This window comes from Gnatocerus cornutus, chromosome 2 (genome assembly GCF_029298725.1).
Source record: "Gnatocerus cornutus isolate USDA-ARS CGAHR chromosome 2, icGnaCorn1.1, whole genome shotgun sequence".
Taxonomy (NCBI): domain Eukaryota; kingdom Metazoa; phylum Arthropoda; class Insecta; order Coleoptera; family Tenebrionidae; genus Gnatocerus; species Gnatocerus cornutus.
The window spans coordinates 13,159,499-13,174,301 of record NC_142234.1 but is presented as its reverse complement, the minus strand read 5'-3'; the positions used below and the strand labels follow the sequence as shown (position 1 = coordinate 13,174,301).

The 14,803-nt window shown below is 33.7% G+C and overlaps 2 protein-coding genes across 4 annotated transcripts; one reads left to right on the top strand and one right to left on the bottom strand.

The window, feature by feature from the left end:
• The first annotated feature begins 43 nt into the window (after positions 1 to 43).
• RalGPS (Ral GEF with PH domain and SH3 binding motif) lies at positions 44 to 12,791 on the top strand. 3 transcript variants are annotated; one of them, XM_088030058.1, is made up of 12 exons: positions 44 to 288; positions 8,153 to 8,244; positions 8,293 to 8,459; positions 10,433 to 10,589; positions 10,656 to 10,819; positions 10,866 to 11,008; positions 11,057 to 11,282; positions 11,329 to 11,535; positions 11,637 to 11,705; positions 11,993 to 12,175; positions 12,223 to 12,396; positions 12,441 to 12,791. In XM_088030058.1, the coding sequence occupies exons 2-12, from the start codon at positions 8,170 to 8,172 to the stop codon at positions 12,682 to 12,684; spliced, it is 1,809 nt and encodes a 602-aa protein (XP_087886184.1). In that variant the 5' UTR covers positions 44 to 288; positions 8,153 to 8,169; the 3' UTR covers positions 12,685 to 12,791. The 3 variants fall into 3 exon arrangements, with proteins under 3 accessions (XP_087886184.1, XP_087886182.1, XP_087886183.1); XM_088030056.1 differs by having other exon boundaries at positions 45 to 288; positions 10,325 to 10,589; XM_088030057.1 differs by lacking the exon at positions 11,637 to 11,705 and having other exon boundaries at positions 47 to 288; positions 10,325 to 10,589.
• LOC148179198 (UDP-glucosyltransferase 2-like) lies at positions 12,792 to 14,547 on the bottom strand. Its single transcript, XM_088030060.1, has 4 exons — positions 13,699 to 14,547; positions 13,397 to 13,613; positions 13,131 to 13,350; positions 12,792 to 13,079 (listed from the first exon to the last, which is right to left on the bottom strand). Exons 1-4 carry the CDS (start codon positions 14,533 to 14,535, stop codon positions 12,800 to 12,802), a joined length of 1,554 nt encoding a protein of 517 aa, XP_087886186.1. The 5' UTR covers positions 14,536 to 14,547; the 3' UTR covers positions 12,792 to 12,799.
• Between the last annotated feature and the right edge of the window lie 256 nt (positions 14,548 to 14,803).

Here is a 14,803-nt window from a genome sequence, read left to right as displayed (position 1 = left end):
TCCCGCCTTCCGATTTCATTCGTGGAAGCTCGATTCGGACACATGCGTACACCGAAGCGGCGTACACCTGTCAGTCACTGCTGTCAGTTTTATTTTGGTTGGCTAATGGTGTGATGCAAAGCTCCTTACATCTGTATAAAATCAAATAGTGTTTAATTGAATTAAATTCTAGTTTTTTCAACTCAGTTTAACCATTTTGTCCGATTATTCAAAGAAATGTGCTCCGGTGGTGCTTTTTTTTACAAAGAACTAAACAGAAAACCCACAAAATTTTTCCCTTTCGTTTAGGTAAGTTCCCAGTGTTATCTTAATTTGTTTGGTATTTGACAACCGTCTTAATTACTTTTTTGTCGCTTTTAATTGACGAAACATTAATATTTCAAGTTCTAACATTAATTAATTTTGTTTTCAAGTTATTGTTAGTGAGGATAGTTTGTTTGTTTACATGACAGGAAATACTCAAGTTCCCACATTTATCTTAAAAATTACATAAAAATCAGATAAGAGATTTATTCTAAAAGTTACGCACCCCTAGCGATTCGTCATTAAGCAAGGCGGGTATCGATTAGAAAGAAATGGTTCACCAAACTTTCCACCAATACTCTCCAACACCAAAAATTGGGGCCATATCTTCTAGGTGTTGCTACTTATTTTGTTCAAACTGTGGTTCTTTGTAAACAAGGCGGTATCACGTTTTAGATAACCTTTTCTCACCGCAACGGTCTCGAATCACGAGACTCATATCTGATGATAAGTATTGTTGTTTGAAGAAAAATTGCGGTTTTAATTATAGACACCGAACTTATGAGATTTCAAACGAGGACATACAGTAAACTTCTTTTTTAGCAATGTTCCGTTTATGAAGAACATTCCATAACTCGGCCTACAATTTGGTACGTCTCTGGTAATCCGAGAAAAAACTGAAGCAATTTTTTGTTAAACTTTTAAATTTTAATCAAAAGGAAATAGTGAAACTTTTAAATACAATTGAAAACTTCACTGATGCGTCGTTATAGGATTAAATTGCATGGTCTATTGAGCTTTTCGGGAGGGTTCTCTTTACGAACATTAACAAAGGGATTTCTTTTTGTACTCTGTTCCTGTAACAGGAGGCAAAAATGTGCTAATGGATATTTTTTCCTTTTTTTAATATTTTTATTACAAAAGCAAAGCCTCGACCAATATTCTTCAGTAGTGGTCAAGGATTTTTAATTTTAGGAGTAAAAAGGCATGTATTTGTCATCATTCTAAATATCTAGTATCAATTCTCTATATTATACCTAATTTTAAATTTAATAGTTATTGACGAAACTCCATAATGATAATCGAATTACAGACCTCCGACGGTGGCGTATGTTGTTTCAGGTTTAAAACATGTAAACATTCCATCAATTTGTAAATATGTTGTGAAGAAGGCACTCTAAGTAACGATGATTGAACTATTTCAAGTGACACAAAAATACACTTCAAAGATGAAATAAATAAACAACGCGTGAAATTGTAGCAATAATAGCAACATTGTACCTGAGATATTTTTGACTCAATCGTCGATACAGCATATTGAACCATTTTGTTAAAAATAAGACCCATATTATCTTACCAGGAGAACGTATAAAAAAGAATAAATTACATATATCAGAACTACATGGAAACGATTTATTACAAAAACATTCATCCCATGTGGCATGGGCAGGTTCTTATGGCAACATGCAATCGTCCATGTTTTCCCTACAAATGCAACTACGAATTTTCCTATTATGAGACACTTTCGAAGAGACAATCAATGAATTTCACAGCAAAGATCGATTTTTGTATTCATTTAATTTAAGTTGTTATCTTTGTGAGAACTCAAAGCAAACAACCGTAACCTAAAATTGTGTTAGTAATTAGTGTTTTGTAATAAAACCGCGTCAGTTTTTGTAAAGTAGATCACTCTTTTCTAATTAAATTGTTTTCTTAACAAATGAAGTGCAAAAATATTACTTGGTTATGCTAATATTTTGTACGTATCAAAGAATAAAAACATGATTATGTAAATTTTCTTCTAATTGTTACACGAAGAAAATACTCAAGGATTACATTTTCTGATAAACATGTAATTTATGGGGAGAGGAGGGAGAGGTGCCTCACAATTGTAAATAAATATATTTTAAAGACACTAATTTCACTTATTTGGACGTATCTTCTTATTAGACAAATACAGGCTGTTTGGGACCTTGGGTGCCAAACATTAATAGCTCAAATACCATTAAATTCTGCCAAATTCATGACATTTGGACCACATTCAGTTGTCAGAAGCACGAGAGATTCCGCTTCCAGAAATTGGTCAAAAAAACGCCGATTAAGGAAACGGTTTTAATAAACAAATTGACTTACCCATTCCTCGGACTTCATCATAAATAACATGCATATTATGCGCCATTTTGGCTTCAGGAAAACCGCGTTAATTCGTCACGAATATGAAGGCAATCCTTCCCGAATGAAAGACGGCAAATGACTAAGAAATTTATTGGTACTTATGTAAATTCTCAAAACTAGGCGCAAAAACCCTATCCATCGTAACAAAGACCTTTTTTACAAATAAATAGTGAATCCACTGTACGAATTTCCTTTCCTTTCCAATTTGATTGATTTCGATTATGATTATTGTAAAGGGCTATTGTAAACAGAAGGATTCAAAATTGAAAGTGCTCTAGTTCATTTATGAGCTCAAAGGTGTTTTATTTCTTCTTTCAGTGTTTATTTACGTTTCAATTTTCGCACCGAAAATCCCCAACATTCCGTGTAAAAACGAGAGTTTTTCATATTAATCAATGAAGCATTATTAAAAGTCATTGTTCAATAAATGATCACGATCTTCAATCTTATCAAACTTAATTTCCCTCATTTTTACATCTACAATAGTATTTTTTTAAAATGGAAAAAAATTCTTATAGACTTCGTCAATTCAAATATTTATTTATTCGTCATACTAAAGTTGTTTCACCACCGTGGCCTGGGGTTGCTAACTTTCGCAATGAACTCTGCCATTTTCAGGCAAGTGAAATAGATCTGTCGATCAATTCTAATAGCTTAATAATGAAAAAATTGTTTGATCAATCGATCACCACTGCCTACGTACCTATTAGACCTTTATTTTAGTCTCTTTACTTATCGAAAGTCAGGAATAGTGTTCCGATAATGGCGCTTCCGCTTGTTTTTTTCAAACTTCCTTTTCGATATGAGCAAATGGTAATGTTGAATGTGCCAGTCATAATGCGTGACATTCTATTTCCCATTTCCGGTAACGAAGTGGAATTTCATAATTTTCATAACTGATGAAATTTAAAGTTTAGATTACCAAACGTTACTTCTCTCATTAACTTATTACCACAATTTCTACGTTGATTGATCGACCTTCCTTTCATGAGAAGTTTTAATAATAAAAATCACTGATAAGTAAACAAGTTGCAGTTCTGCGCTATTGTTTCTTCAACTGTTACGCAAAATGGTGTTGTGTTCAAGGCTATTTATTTATTGGAATCAACTTCTTTAAATAGAAACATTTTTCAAAAATATTGCACGGAATTTTCATGTAAACTCTAAAAATTTGTTGCAGACGTTGTAATGAAAGGATCCGTCACATTAAAGCAATGTTTATTTTAGTTGGAGCTGCCTTCGGTAAATTAGCCAGATTTCATTCATCTAGTGTAAGATACCGAAAGGCGAAACAACACGTTACCCTCCGGCATTCATAATAGAAAGTTTCCGGTACTACATTAATTGTACCCTTTTTTATCAGACGGTGTGCCCATAGCAAAGTAGCTTGGATACAATTTTGTTTATATTATTTTGTTTTCTCTTCCGTGTGCATCGACTTGCAGGTAGAACACCTTGCCGTGATGAAAATGTGTTACAGCCTTGCAAACTAGCACATCTGAGCGTTTTTCTCCTGAATTGCACATATGCAGATTATAAATTTTATACTAACAAAGGCGAGCACCTGTGCTTTGCCCAGTCATCCGAGAACGCTTTGTTTCAGATACGGGATGATTGAAAAATCTAATTTCTCTCGTAACTTTGTTATGTTACACCATTACTTTGTAATTGTATTGTCTTTGAGGTGAACAAACTGGCGTGTGTCTCAAAAAATTAATCAAAGAGCACGCGATTTCTTTTTTTGGCTACATTTCCTAGGGTCGGTACAAAGTAATTTGCTACGTTTTGCTTGGATGATATTTTAAAATAGCTAAATATTTAGCTGTGTGGAAGTGACGCTATTCAGATTGTTAGGTCTTGTATGAAATGTAATCGCGAGCACAAGGAGAAGAAATAACTCTCGAAGTTCTATCTTTATTGTTCCATTGGGTGTCTTTAAAGGGACGCAAAATTACGAGTTATGCGAGAGGAATTTCAGACAAATGCTATTTTTGAAATGCGAGTAAAACGGTGCGAACAATTTACATTTAACTTTGGCATAAATACTTACGTTTTCCCTTTTGTTTTGACTCCGTATTTATAATGAATGAGGAGTTTCCTAAAGTTGGCTCAAATAAGAAAATTGCAAGAAGGGACTATTTTACAAAAGCTCTGGATCTAAACTTATAATATATATATATGCTTATAATATAATCCGAAATATAATCTTTGGATTCAAAATAAATATGTAGAATATTAGAATATCAGAAATTGTAGATTCAACATTCCCACCGTACTTCAAATATTGCTGCACAACATCTTACTATTAGATTTCATCAATTTCATCACTATAATCCACAAAAACGGTTAAATTATAGGAATATAAAACCTGAAATTTTGAATATAAAATGTCGAAAAATCAAGGAATTTGAATTGTAGAACTTATTCTGACAATTATGCAATGTTAATCAAAGATTGGGATTAAAAAATATATTGGGTGGTAATCTAAAATACAACTAATCTCTGTACTAGTTCAATTGGTATTAGATATACGTCTCCTAAGTCTAAATTATTGACTTGGATTAAGATTAAGATAAACACGCTTAAATTTAGACGTTATGATCTTATTTATGCGCCATTGTCGAAATTTTAAACAATTATTATTATTAGATGATAAAATTCAGTTCAGTTGATTCTATTCGGAAACTCTGTGCTCATAACCAAGTTTATTGCCCAGCATTTTCTTGCTTTCCAACGTTACTGAGGTCAAAAACATTATAAATCTTTAACAAATTTTACCCATAAAAGATTTTAACTTCCATAAGGTCGTGGTTACCCACCATAAATTGTGCTATTGTTGAAATGATGGGGGGTGATAAATCATACGAATTTTCTAAAGCTCTTGCTTTACAAAACGCAGGTAAAAATTTTATTTTATGGTATGTAGAAGAATTCTTCAGTTGGTTCCAGTGTTAAAGGGTTAACTTTAAAATAAGAACCCTCAATGTAAACCTTTATTGCAATTGGCCCGGTTTGCAACATTTTTATCTTATCTGTAAATACAAACTATTAAATTCTCGTTTTCTTTTGTTCTACAATTTGGTCATGATCTTTATGGGCAACCTCTTAGTCATAAAATACACACGTGCGTGTTCATTTTGCGAAAATAAAATTTTACCATAAAGAAAACATTTTTCGAACAATAAAATGATAAATGAAAATAAATCTTCAAGCAAAAGAATCTGGCACGTCTCATATTGTTATTATTAGACGACTTCAGATCGAAGTAATTTCGCTTTTTAACGCGGAAAATGAAAACGAAATTAAAGACGTGTTTATAAACTTTCCCAAGAAAAATGACGGAAATACATCACAGACGCTGTTATGATTTCAAGGAAACGAACTTCTTTTATTCTTATCAAAAAATTGAACTGAGTTCAACCGTGCGTCCATCTAAAAACGTTTTTAAATGAAACTACCTTACAATGGTTCAATTTTGTGATCATGTTAAAATGTAAATGCCGTCTCTAACAGTTATTCAATTCATGGATAAATAAGGCAACTAGCACGACTAACAACACAATAAACAGCTATTGGCGATTCATACAAATATTTTCCTTTTTGAGTGCTTCAATTTTACATCTACTGTGGTAACGTGTTGACGGTATTCTCTTGCTAATTCGTAACAGTAATAAGTTTATATTTCTGTTCAACTTGACGCTGTATTCACTTCCGCGAATATCCGTTTTAAAAGTAATTAGCAATAATCTCATTTGCAAAGGCTCATAAAGTCTAACAGGTGTTTAATGGAGGTTCAGAGGGTCCGTGTTGTTTGTTATGTTAATTAATTTAACGCTCACAGTTCCTGCAAATTCAATTATTGCCCAATGGCAATATTATGGCTTTATTTATTTGCCATCACTGAATGTCGTTAAAATTGTTTTTTGACTGGTGACCTCTTCAGAAGATTATTCTCTGTCTTATCGGGTAATATGTCGGGTACGTATTGTATATTTAATCGAATTAATTCTTCATAAATATAAATACGACATCGAGGTTTTTACACTTTCTAAAAAATAATTATTTTAATTCAAGTTGGTTTCGTCATTGCAATGTAATAGGCTCAAGTACCTATATCTCCTATAAGCAATTAGACCGTGTTGTGTTTAGTCATGTACAATGCAATAACAATAGAATTTTGCACGATTTCCAATTATGCGTTCAACGCAGGATATAATAGCAAATTTTCTACATAAAATAGATTTAGTAAGGCGACTCGTCGTCGGACACAAGGTCTATTTAAAGGCTCGAACAAAAGTTGTGCTTTGTATACGACCGCAGTTGCAAATCCGAAAATAATGTACTTCTATAATGTCCACAGTTGACAAAGTCGTTCTTGATTCTTCCAGTAATGGACTCTGTTAAAGCCAATTTATTTATATCAACTAAATACTTCATCATTTCAACGTCTCCATCTAATCAACAAATTCCCAGAGATTTGCTTATTTCATATACGATATTATACTCTTAATAGACACATTTACGAGTAGATCAGTAATGTACATTAGTTAACCTATTTTTTTAATGAAGTTTTTGTTGGATACGTTAGCTATAAGCAGAACACAATGACACAATAACCTGTGAGGTCAAACGGTGGTAATTATATTATGCTTAGATCGCCGAGGTTTTCGTGTTTAATTGATTTTGAACAGATGCATATAATTACCTGAATTAGTACCTCCATGGGTTTGGCTTACTTCACAAGCCGAGGAACAATGAGATTTTGATTGTTTCTTAAAAACGTTTTCTTGTCTGAGGGTGTGTGACGATAAGTACCTGTTCGTGATGTAGGCAATTACTCGCATACGCAAATGAAATGACTCTGGACTATAATAAATGAGTCAAGTATTAGACACCCAATTTTAATTTAGCCAAAAAGTTGGTATCAATTTGAAGTCGAAGACTAATTAAAATCTAGACTTTCTCCAGATTTTCGCAAATTATTAATAATCATAAATGTTTACAGATTTCATCAGTTTGTGTTGTTGGTGGGTGTATATATCGTCATAAACAGTTTCGATTGTATCAACAACAGAATTTTTACGATAGTTTGTATTTTTAGTTTAATCATATTTTAAATTAACATTCATATCATTTACTGGCATCAAAAACTCAAAATTCAACTCACTATTAGGTGGTTGCTCGAATGCGAATCGCCATAAAAGAACACAAAATTCTAGCTTACTTCTATATTTATAATTCTATCTCCGAGTGGTTTTGTGATGAGTGGAAAGTACATGGCGTAAATCAAGTCTTTACATCTTGTTTAGTTTCTACCTCGTGTTTTTAGGTCATTTAATGCGTTCTAGTCTTGATTGTTTCTGTCATGAAATAACATTTAATTTATATCCACTTGACTTTGACTTAAATATAGAAATTTTAAAATAAATTAATGCTCCTTCGTCCTAACTATTGTGACTATCAGAAATAGATCACAGGAAAAGCCGCAATCAGAATTGGCATGAAATTTAGATAAAAATGAGCCCGTCCGAACGTTTTGTAAATCCCACATTTCACGTCAGTTGTACAAAATCCAGAAGACAGTCTGTACTATTGGATTAATTTAATTTGCGCGAAATTATGCAATTGATGCCTCTCACGCAATGTTTTCGAAGTAAACGCTCTGATAATTCTAACACGATTTCTACAAGGTACAATTAATATTTCAGTACATTTGAAGATTTTTTTGTTGCAGAATACAAGAAGTATGACATGAAAATGATGCGATACTCTGAAATACCGAGGGATATTTCAGGAGACAGTCTGGCTGCTTTTAAACTATCGGAGGTAAATAAGAAAATCAGTGTGTTCTTTTAAGTTTCTTGTCGATTTTAGAATCGGAAGCAGGAAACTTACAAGTCTTCCGATAGAAATGGTGATACAGTATCGATTTCCTCATCGAATAGCCACGACAGGTTCGTTCCGCAAATCCGAGTTAGAAAAGTCTCCACTCCAGCTGTCTCCAGTGGACCAGGACCCCCTCTCACATATTATAACTACGGGTATGTAGGTTTGTTTTACAAGTGTGCAATAAAAGAGCAATTAAACCCACATAGACACATGTCTGTGTTTATTCTCGAGAAGTTCCATTAACTACTTTTTATAAATCATCTAATTAACAACATGTTTTCCGTTCTGCAAAAGATTTTGCATTAATTGAACCAAAAAATAAAAAAATCATGTATCCGTAAAAGAAGACCTATTTTGAACTGAAATACGAACGTAATGAAAGCATAAAATCAAAATTAAAACGTAGGCAGATGCCTAGAATGCGATTTTAACTCCAACTAGATCGCGTTTTCATAGTCGTGTTATGCGTTCTAGCAATTATTACATTGAAATTCTCATAACGGCAACTTGGCAAAAAACGTCACGATTTCAATTTCTTTGAAAATGTGCGCGATAATGTGGTGCTTTGCAAAGCTGTTTTCTTTGCATATCCAACTAAATGGCTCTGCAGTGGAAGCAAAGAGAAGCTGGAAATGCAAACCATAATTTTCCGTTATTAGGAATATTTATAAATAAAGAGCGGGTTTAGTGATTTACATAGAACTTTTATTTATAATTTATGGTATTTAAAAATATACATATTTGCATAAAATATGCTGCATGTCTATTTCAAACTAGAATAAATTAGTTAGTACAATAATTAAGATTGAGAAGTAATGAGATGCTAAAGTTTAAGAAGGAATACGCCTAAAATAATGGAAAGAATCCAGCTTTCATATTGAGAGATTTTTAGATCGCCGAATTCTCAAATACTCAATTTCGATGTTTTTTGACTTAAGAAGTAGTTCGCAAAGCTTTTCTAGTTGAATTCAAAAATATAAGTTTTTAAAAATTAGAAATCGAAAAAGCGAAAGCAAACATTTTCAAATTCTATTAAAGATTGTTAATATTCATATTTCTTAAAACTTTTTTCATATTTAGATGATGGATAAATTATTTATATTTTCGTAAAATGTATTATATATTTTCCGCTCTCTTTTTATATTTCTGTCGGATGTATTGGAGACAAGAGAAGACGATTACGTAATTATTATTATTAATGAAGAATGTGCCTCTAAGAGAACTTTCTATATTACAAAAGCAACAATAATTCTGAGATCAATCAAATTAATATTTCATGACAAATAACTATCTTACAGCGCATTGTCCTAGTTTAAAAGTAATAATAAAAAAGGCATCAATAATAATTGTCAATAGAAATATCTACGAACATCTGAAAAGAGTTGACTGTTTGATAACGTAATTTTAGTGAAACATAAAAAATTAATAGCAATATAGTACATAATATGTATTAATAAGTATAATTTGGTATGTATAAATTCCAACAGTAATCACCAGTAGGTCTGTTGCTATTAATACTTTTTCTGAGAGTAAAATCCAGCGACTTATAATTTGTTTTTTAAGTAGGCAAAATTTACCAACATCGACTGCTTATTGTAACATTTTTTATCAACGAATTCTTTCTTTAAAGGTCCAAGTTTCCTAATTGATTTGCTTAACATCACTGTAAAAACTGGTTAATTAAAGAAATATTCTTGCTATTGTTCTTTTTTTTTCATAAAACTATGCATTGTTAAATCACCGGAACAAATGAACGCATCTAAATAACTTTTTTGGTAGAAAGTCCTACCAAACAAAGAGTGTCCTTCACCCACGAAAGTGCAAAACTAAAATTTAATAGACTAGAGTTTTTACGCCCGAAAGACGTCAAATCGTAACACTTTTCATTCACACATGAGCAGTTGTTTAATTTTTAATTTTACTTGAAGAGAAAGTAATTGTTAATTGATGATTTCTGGAGCGTTTTTGTCGATTTTGGATAATACGTAGAAATCGTCTGATTAATGGACGATTTCAGTTCCCTTGCAACTGTACCTGCCCATATCAAAACCCAAAGCTTGCCCAACCATGCCTCAGCGCAAGCCAGAGTCAAAAACTACAGCTGTGCTATTTTCGACATACTCAGGATATTGCCGGAAGATTTTGCCAGTCAGTTGACGTTGCTTGATTTGCCTGTTTTTCTGAACATTCAACCAGATGAACTAACCAGCTGCGCGTGGAATAAGAAAAACAAGTTGACCGTGGCGCCCAATGTGGTGGCTTTCACGAGAAGGTTTAATCATGTAAGTGCCCACACCTGCTACTAATTTAAATCCAATTGTACGAGCCGGCGGTTTTTTATATTGCAGGTTAGCTTCTGGACAGTACAAGAAGTTTTGGGAGGATTAACTCCGAAGCAAAGAGCCGAAATACTCTCTTATTTTATTAGAATAGCTAAGAAATTGTATGAATTGAATAATTTTCATTCGCTGTTTGCAATAATTTCAGCCTTACAAAGTGCCTCCATTTACAGGTTTGTGTTTTTTTATAAATGACTGGGGATTAAAAGATGATTTTAGATTATCCAAGACCTGGGCTTGTTTGTCTAAAAAGGATAGACAGACTTTTGACAAACTGGCTGAGGTTTTTTCCGATGCAGATAACTGGTCGAATCTCAGGCGCCACATTGAAAGCTTAAAGCTTCCGTGTATACCATACTTGGGTACTTATTACTCTTATTTTGCACTTTTATTAACTGTTTATCTTCTAGGACTTTATTTGACTGATCTTGTTTACATTGACATGGCTCATCCTCATTCTGGTGGTTTAGAATCTCAACAAAGGACTCTCAAAATGAACAATATTTTACGTGTGATATTTAATTACCAACACTCGGACTACTCACATCTCTGTAACATCACGCATATTCAAGACTATTTAAATTCCATAAGATACATTGAAGAATTACAGAAGTTTGTCGAGGACGACCAATACAAGTAAAATTGTTTTTCCGTAATGCCAATTATTAATTTGTTTTTCTAGACTCTCACTCAGGTTGGAACCACCATCACCAGCCCCCAGCTCATCAAGTTGTAGCTCTAAAGAGTCAGTAGTTGCCGATGCCGCGGCTATTGCATCTCTGAATCTCTCGCCAGCTAAAGCCTCCAGTGGGTCACTCCGATTACATGCCGTCACCTCAGGAAGTAAATTTATACCAGGCCACCGAAAATGCCGCAGTTTGGGAACAAAGTAAGTCCGAGCATCGGTTTTTAGCGCATTTGGTTTGGGTTTTCAATTGAATAACGCTTTTGATCAATCAAATTTAACAAAACAAAACATACTTTGTCTAGATTTCGTAGTACAAGTCTTCCTCGTAATTTCCACAAAGCAGGGTATCCCTCTGTGGTACTACCCTGGGGGTAAGTGCTTGTAATGTTAAAGCCTTGCTTGAAAGACTAGGTATTGCATGTGGAAAATGGTCACTTGGGTGCTTTGGACAGGAGAATGTGGACCATTGCTTTATTAACAATGAAATCAAATCGTAGATAGCGCCTACGTAAAAATGGATGTTGTATCGTCACGATGTAAAAAAGTAGTCACACGAGTAATAAATAATATTGGTAGTACTAAAAAGTCACGTGGAAGCTAAACTATGTACCTTTTTCCCACTGACTATGTTAACTTATTGAGACTTCCATGTTCACAGCATCTTTGGAAAATCTCATCAAGTCGGCAGTTTTGACCCGAAAGAACTTCCCAAGACTTTACATCTCCTAGATGATTCCGAACTGGAAGACTCGCGGATTCATATTGAACTGCCATCACCCACAATTGACTTGCCGTTACAAGCATCACAGAACACTGCAGAAAATTCTACTCTTCTCACAAGGTAAATGTCGAAAAACCCCGTTTTTCACTTAAATCATTCCTCTTCAGATTGGCAGAAGATTCTCTGACTACAGACGATCAGTTCTGCACAATGCAAGGTTGTGTTCGCAGAAAGACTGTGCTAAAAGACGGACGTAAACCTACAGTGACTTCTTGGCAACGTTACTGGCTTCAAATTTGGACCACATCACTAGTATACTTTTCGCCGAAGTCTTTCAAAGGGTAAAATTGTTTGTACGTTAGCGAGAGCTAAAATATTTTTACAGGCACCAACGCTCCGACTTTAAACGGGAACCATGCAAGTTGGTACCACTGATGGGATGTCAGATTGTACTTGATGAGAAAAGCGTACAACAAGACTGTTTTCAAATAGTTGATCATCACAGAGGAAACATTTATAAGTATAGAGCGGGCACCAGAAGTTTGGCCGAAAAATGGTACCGGTTTTTGAAACAAGCAGCTAATGGTGAACAAACTCCTCTTCCTAGTAATCTCATGTCTTTTGAATAACTTGCATGACTGAATGATATTTGTTGATATTTATTTATAATTTATTTTAAGTTGTACTTCTTTTTGTACATTTTGCATTTACTACAATATAAGCTTTTAATTGTTTAGACGGAAGTTATTCAATCTTATTTTTTTTACCTCTACCTCGTTTTTTGATTACATTAATAAAACATTTTAAAATGACAATGAATAAGAAAATTCCGAAGCCTGTTAATAGTAAAAAGAACACTACGACATCCAACAACAAGTACTGATATAAAGGAATTTCAGAAGACTTTAAAAACTTCGCTCCTTTGTATTTCATGACATATTCGGTCCACCAAACAGCTTGAGTTATTCCAGAAATAGGTTGGTCTTTTAATATCGCGGACAATTTTGATGCGGCTCTCTTAAACCTAAAAGAACGCAGCTATAAATAATACGAAAAATATTTCAGATCCACGAACTTTGGATTATTCACAGTTTCATTTATGGCACTTTTCAAAGTGGCTTTTTCCACGTTATAATAATCAAGTTTAAGTCCCAAACCTTGACGTATCACTCTCCTGACATTTGAGTATTGATCCACATACACGGGCATTGCAATAACGGGGACCTCGTAATAAATTGCTTCTTCCAAGGACTGGAGACCTCCTTGGGTGATAAACAGAACGACCTTGGGATGCCCTTGAATTACAGCTCGATTTTATTGAATTCTCTTACACAAACTTACGCAGAATTTGTTGCTGAGGGAGCCACTTCTTTACTAAAATATTCGGATTTGTTGAAATAGTCTCTTCAAATTTCCAAAGAACTTTGTACGGTAATTCAGTGAATGTTTCTAGGAGAACTGATTTCGTTTTATCTGACATATCTTTGCTTTTAACGTTAGTCCCTAAACTAAAGTAAATGACCCCTGTTTTAGCATCGTCCAAAAATTCTTTAAGCTCCTGGAAAAATTTTTTTTTCAGCAGCCAAGCATGAAAAACAGTTCAAATTACCATAATAATCCAATAAAATTTGAATGAAACTCACCGTGCTCAAGGAGCCTTCATTTTCTACATGAGTCCCACCTCCAATGAGTAAAATATTATTCATAAGTGGTCTGGTGTTGTGGATAATTGGATTAATATTTAGGAAAACCATGCTAGCGGTGCGTTGCATTTCTTCTAATTTAGGCGTGTTTTCACCGAAATAATTTCTCATGATGGTATCCATTTTTGGGTAAAAATAAAACATAAAATACATCTTTCCTCCCAAATAATAAAAAGTGTTAATGACTCTCTCCAAAAAACTCATTTCACTGTCAAAACGTGAAATAAAGTCCGTAAACAGCGCCGGTGAAACTGGATTATTCAGACCTTCATGAACGAAATTAGTTAAATCCATCGGGGAAACACCAATGAACGGACAATTAAACCGTTTACTGAACCCTATCATGACCGGATTTAAAAATTCCACGATTACCAAATCAAAATGCTCGTCCTTGTTATTCATAATTTCTTTCACTTGCGGATGTTCCAGTTCTTGGATAATTATGTCACTCATCATGTCCACGTACTGGTTCAAACACTTCAGTAAATTAGTGTTAAAATTATTTATAATGTCGCTAATGTTGTATTTCTCGTGCCATAACTGATAAGCGTAACTCCAATCGACTTGTCTGAAATTCGAAAGGTTCGATTTTATAGGATCCGTTGTAAAAAGAGTAATGTGATGTCCGCGTGCATGTAATGACAACCAAAGTGGATTAAATACGATTTGATGACTGTAGGATGGTGTCGGCATGATGGCTAAAATTCGACCATTTTCACTAGGTGTCACAGCAAATTGTGTTAGCAGTATTATAATTAGCAAGTTTTTGGTCAACATCGTTGAGAATACTGTTCATTCAATAACGAGAATGATTAATAACTCAAGAAGACAATGAGAGTAATGCCAAAGCAAATAAGATAATGTCTACAAACAACGAAATTTGCGTAAAAGTGTTGGCGAAAGTTACGAAGGTTAAAGAAAAAATGTACAAAACTCTGTAATAGTTTGTGATTAGATTTTTAAAGCAAAAACAAAGTCAGATCTAGTTCATTTCGGTACCAATAGAAAAAAATAGTTTGTAATTTTTAACAATACAATTTTTTTA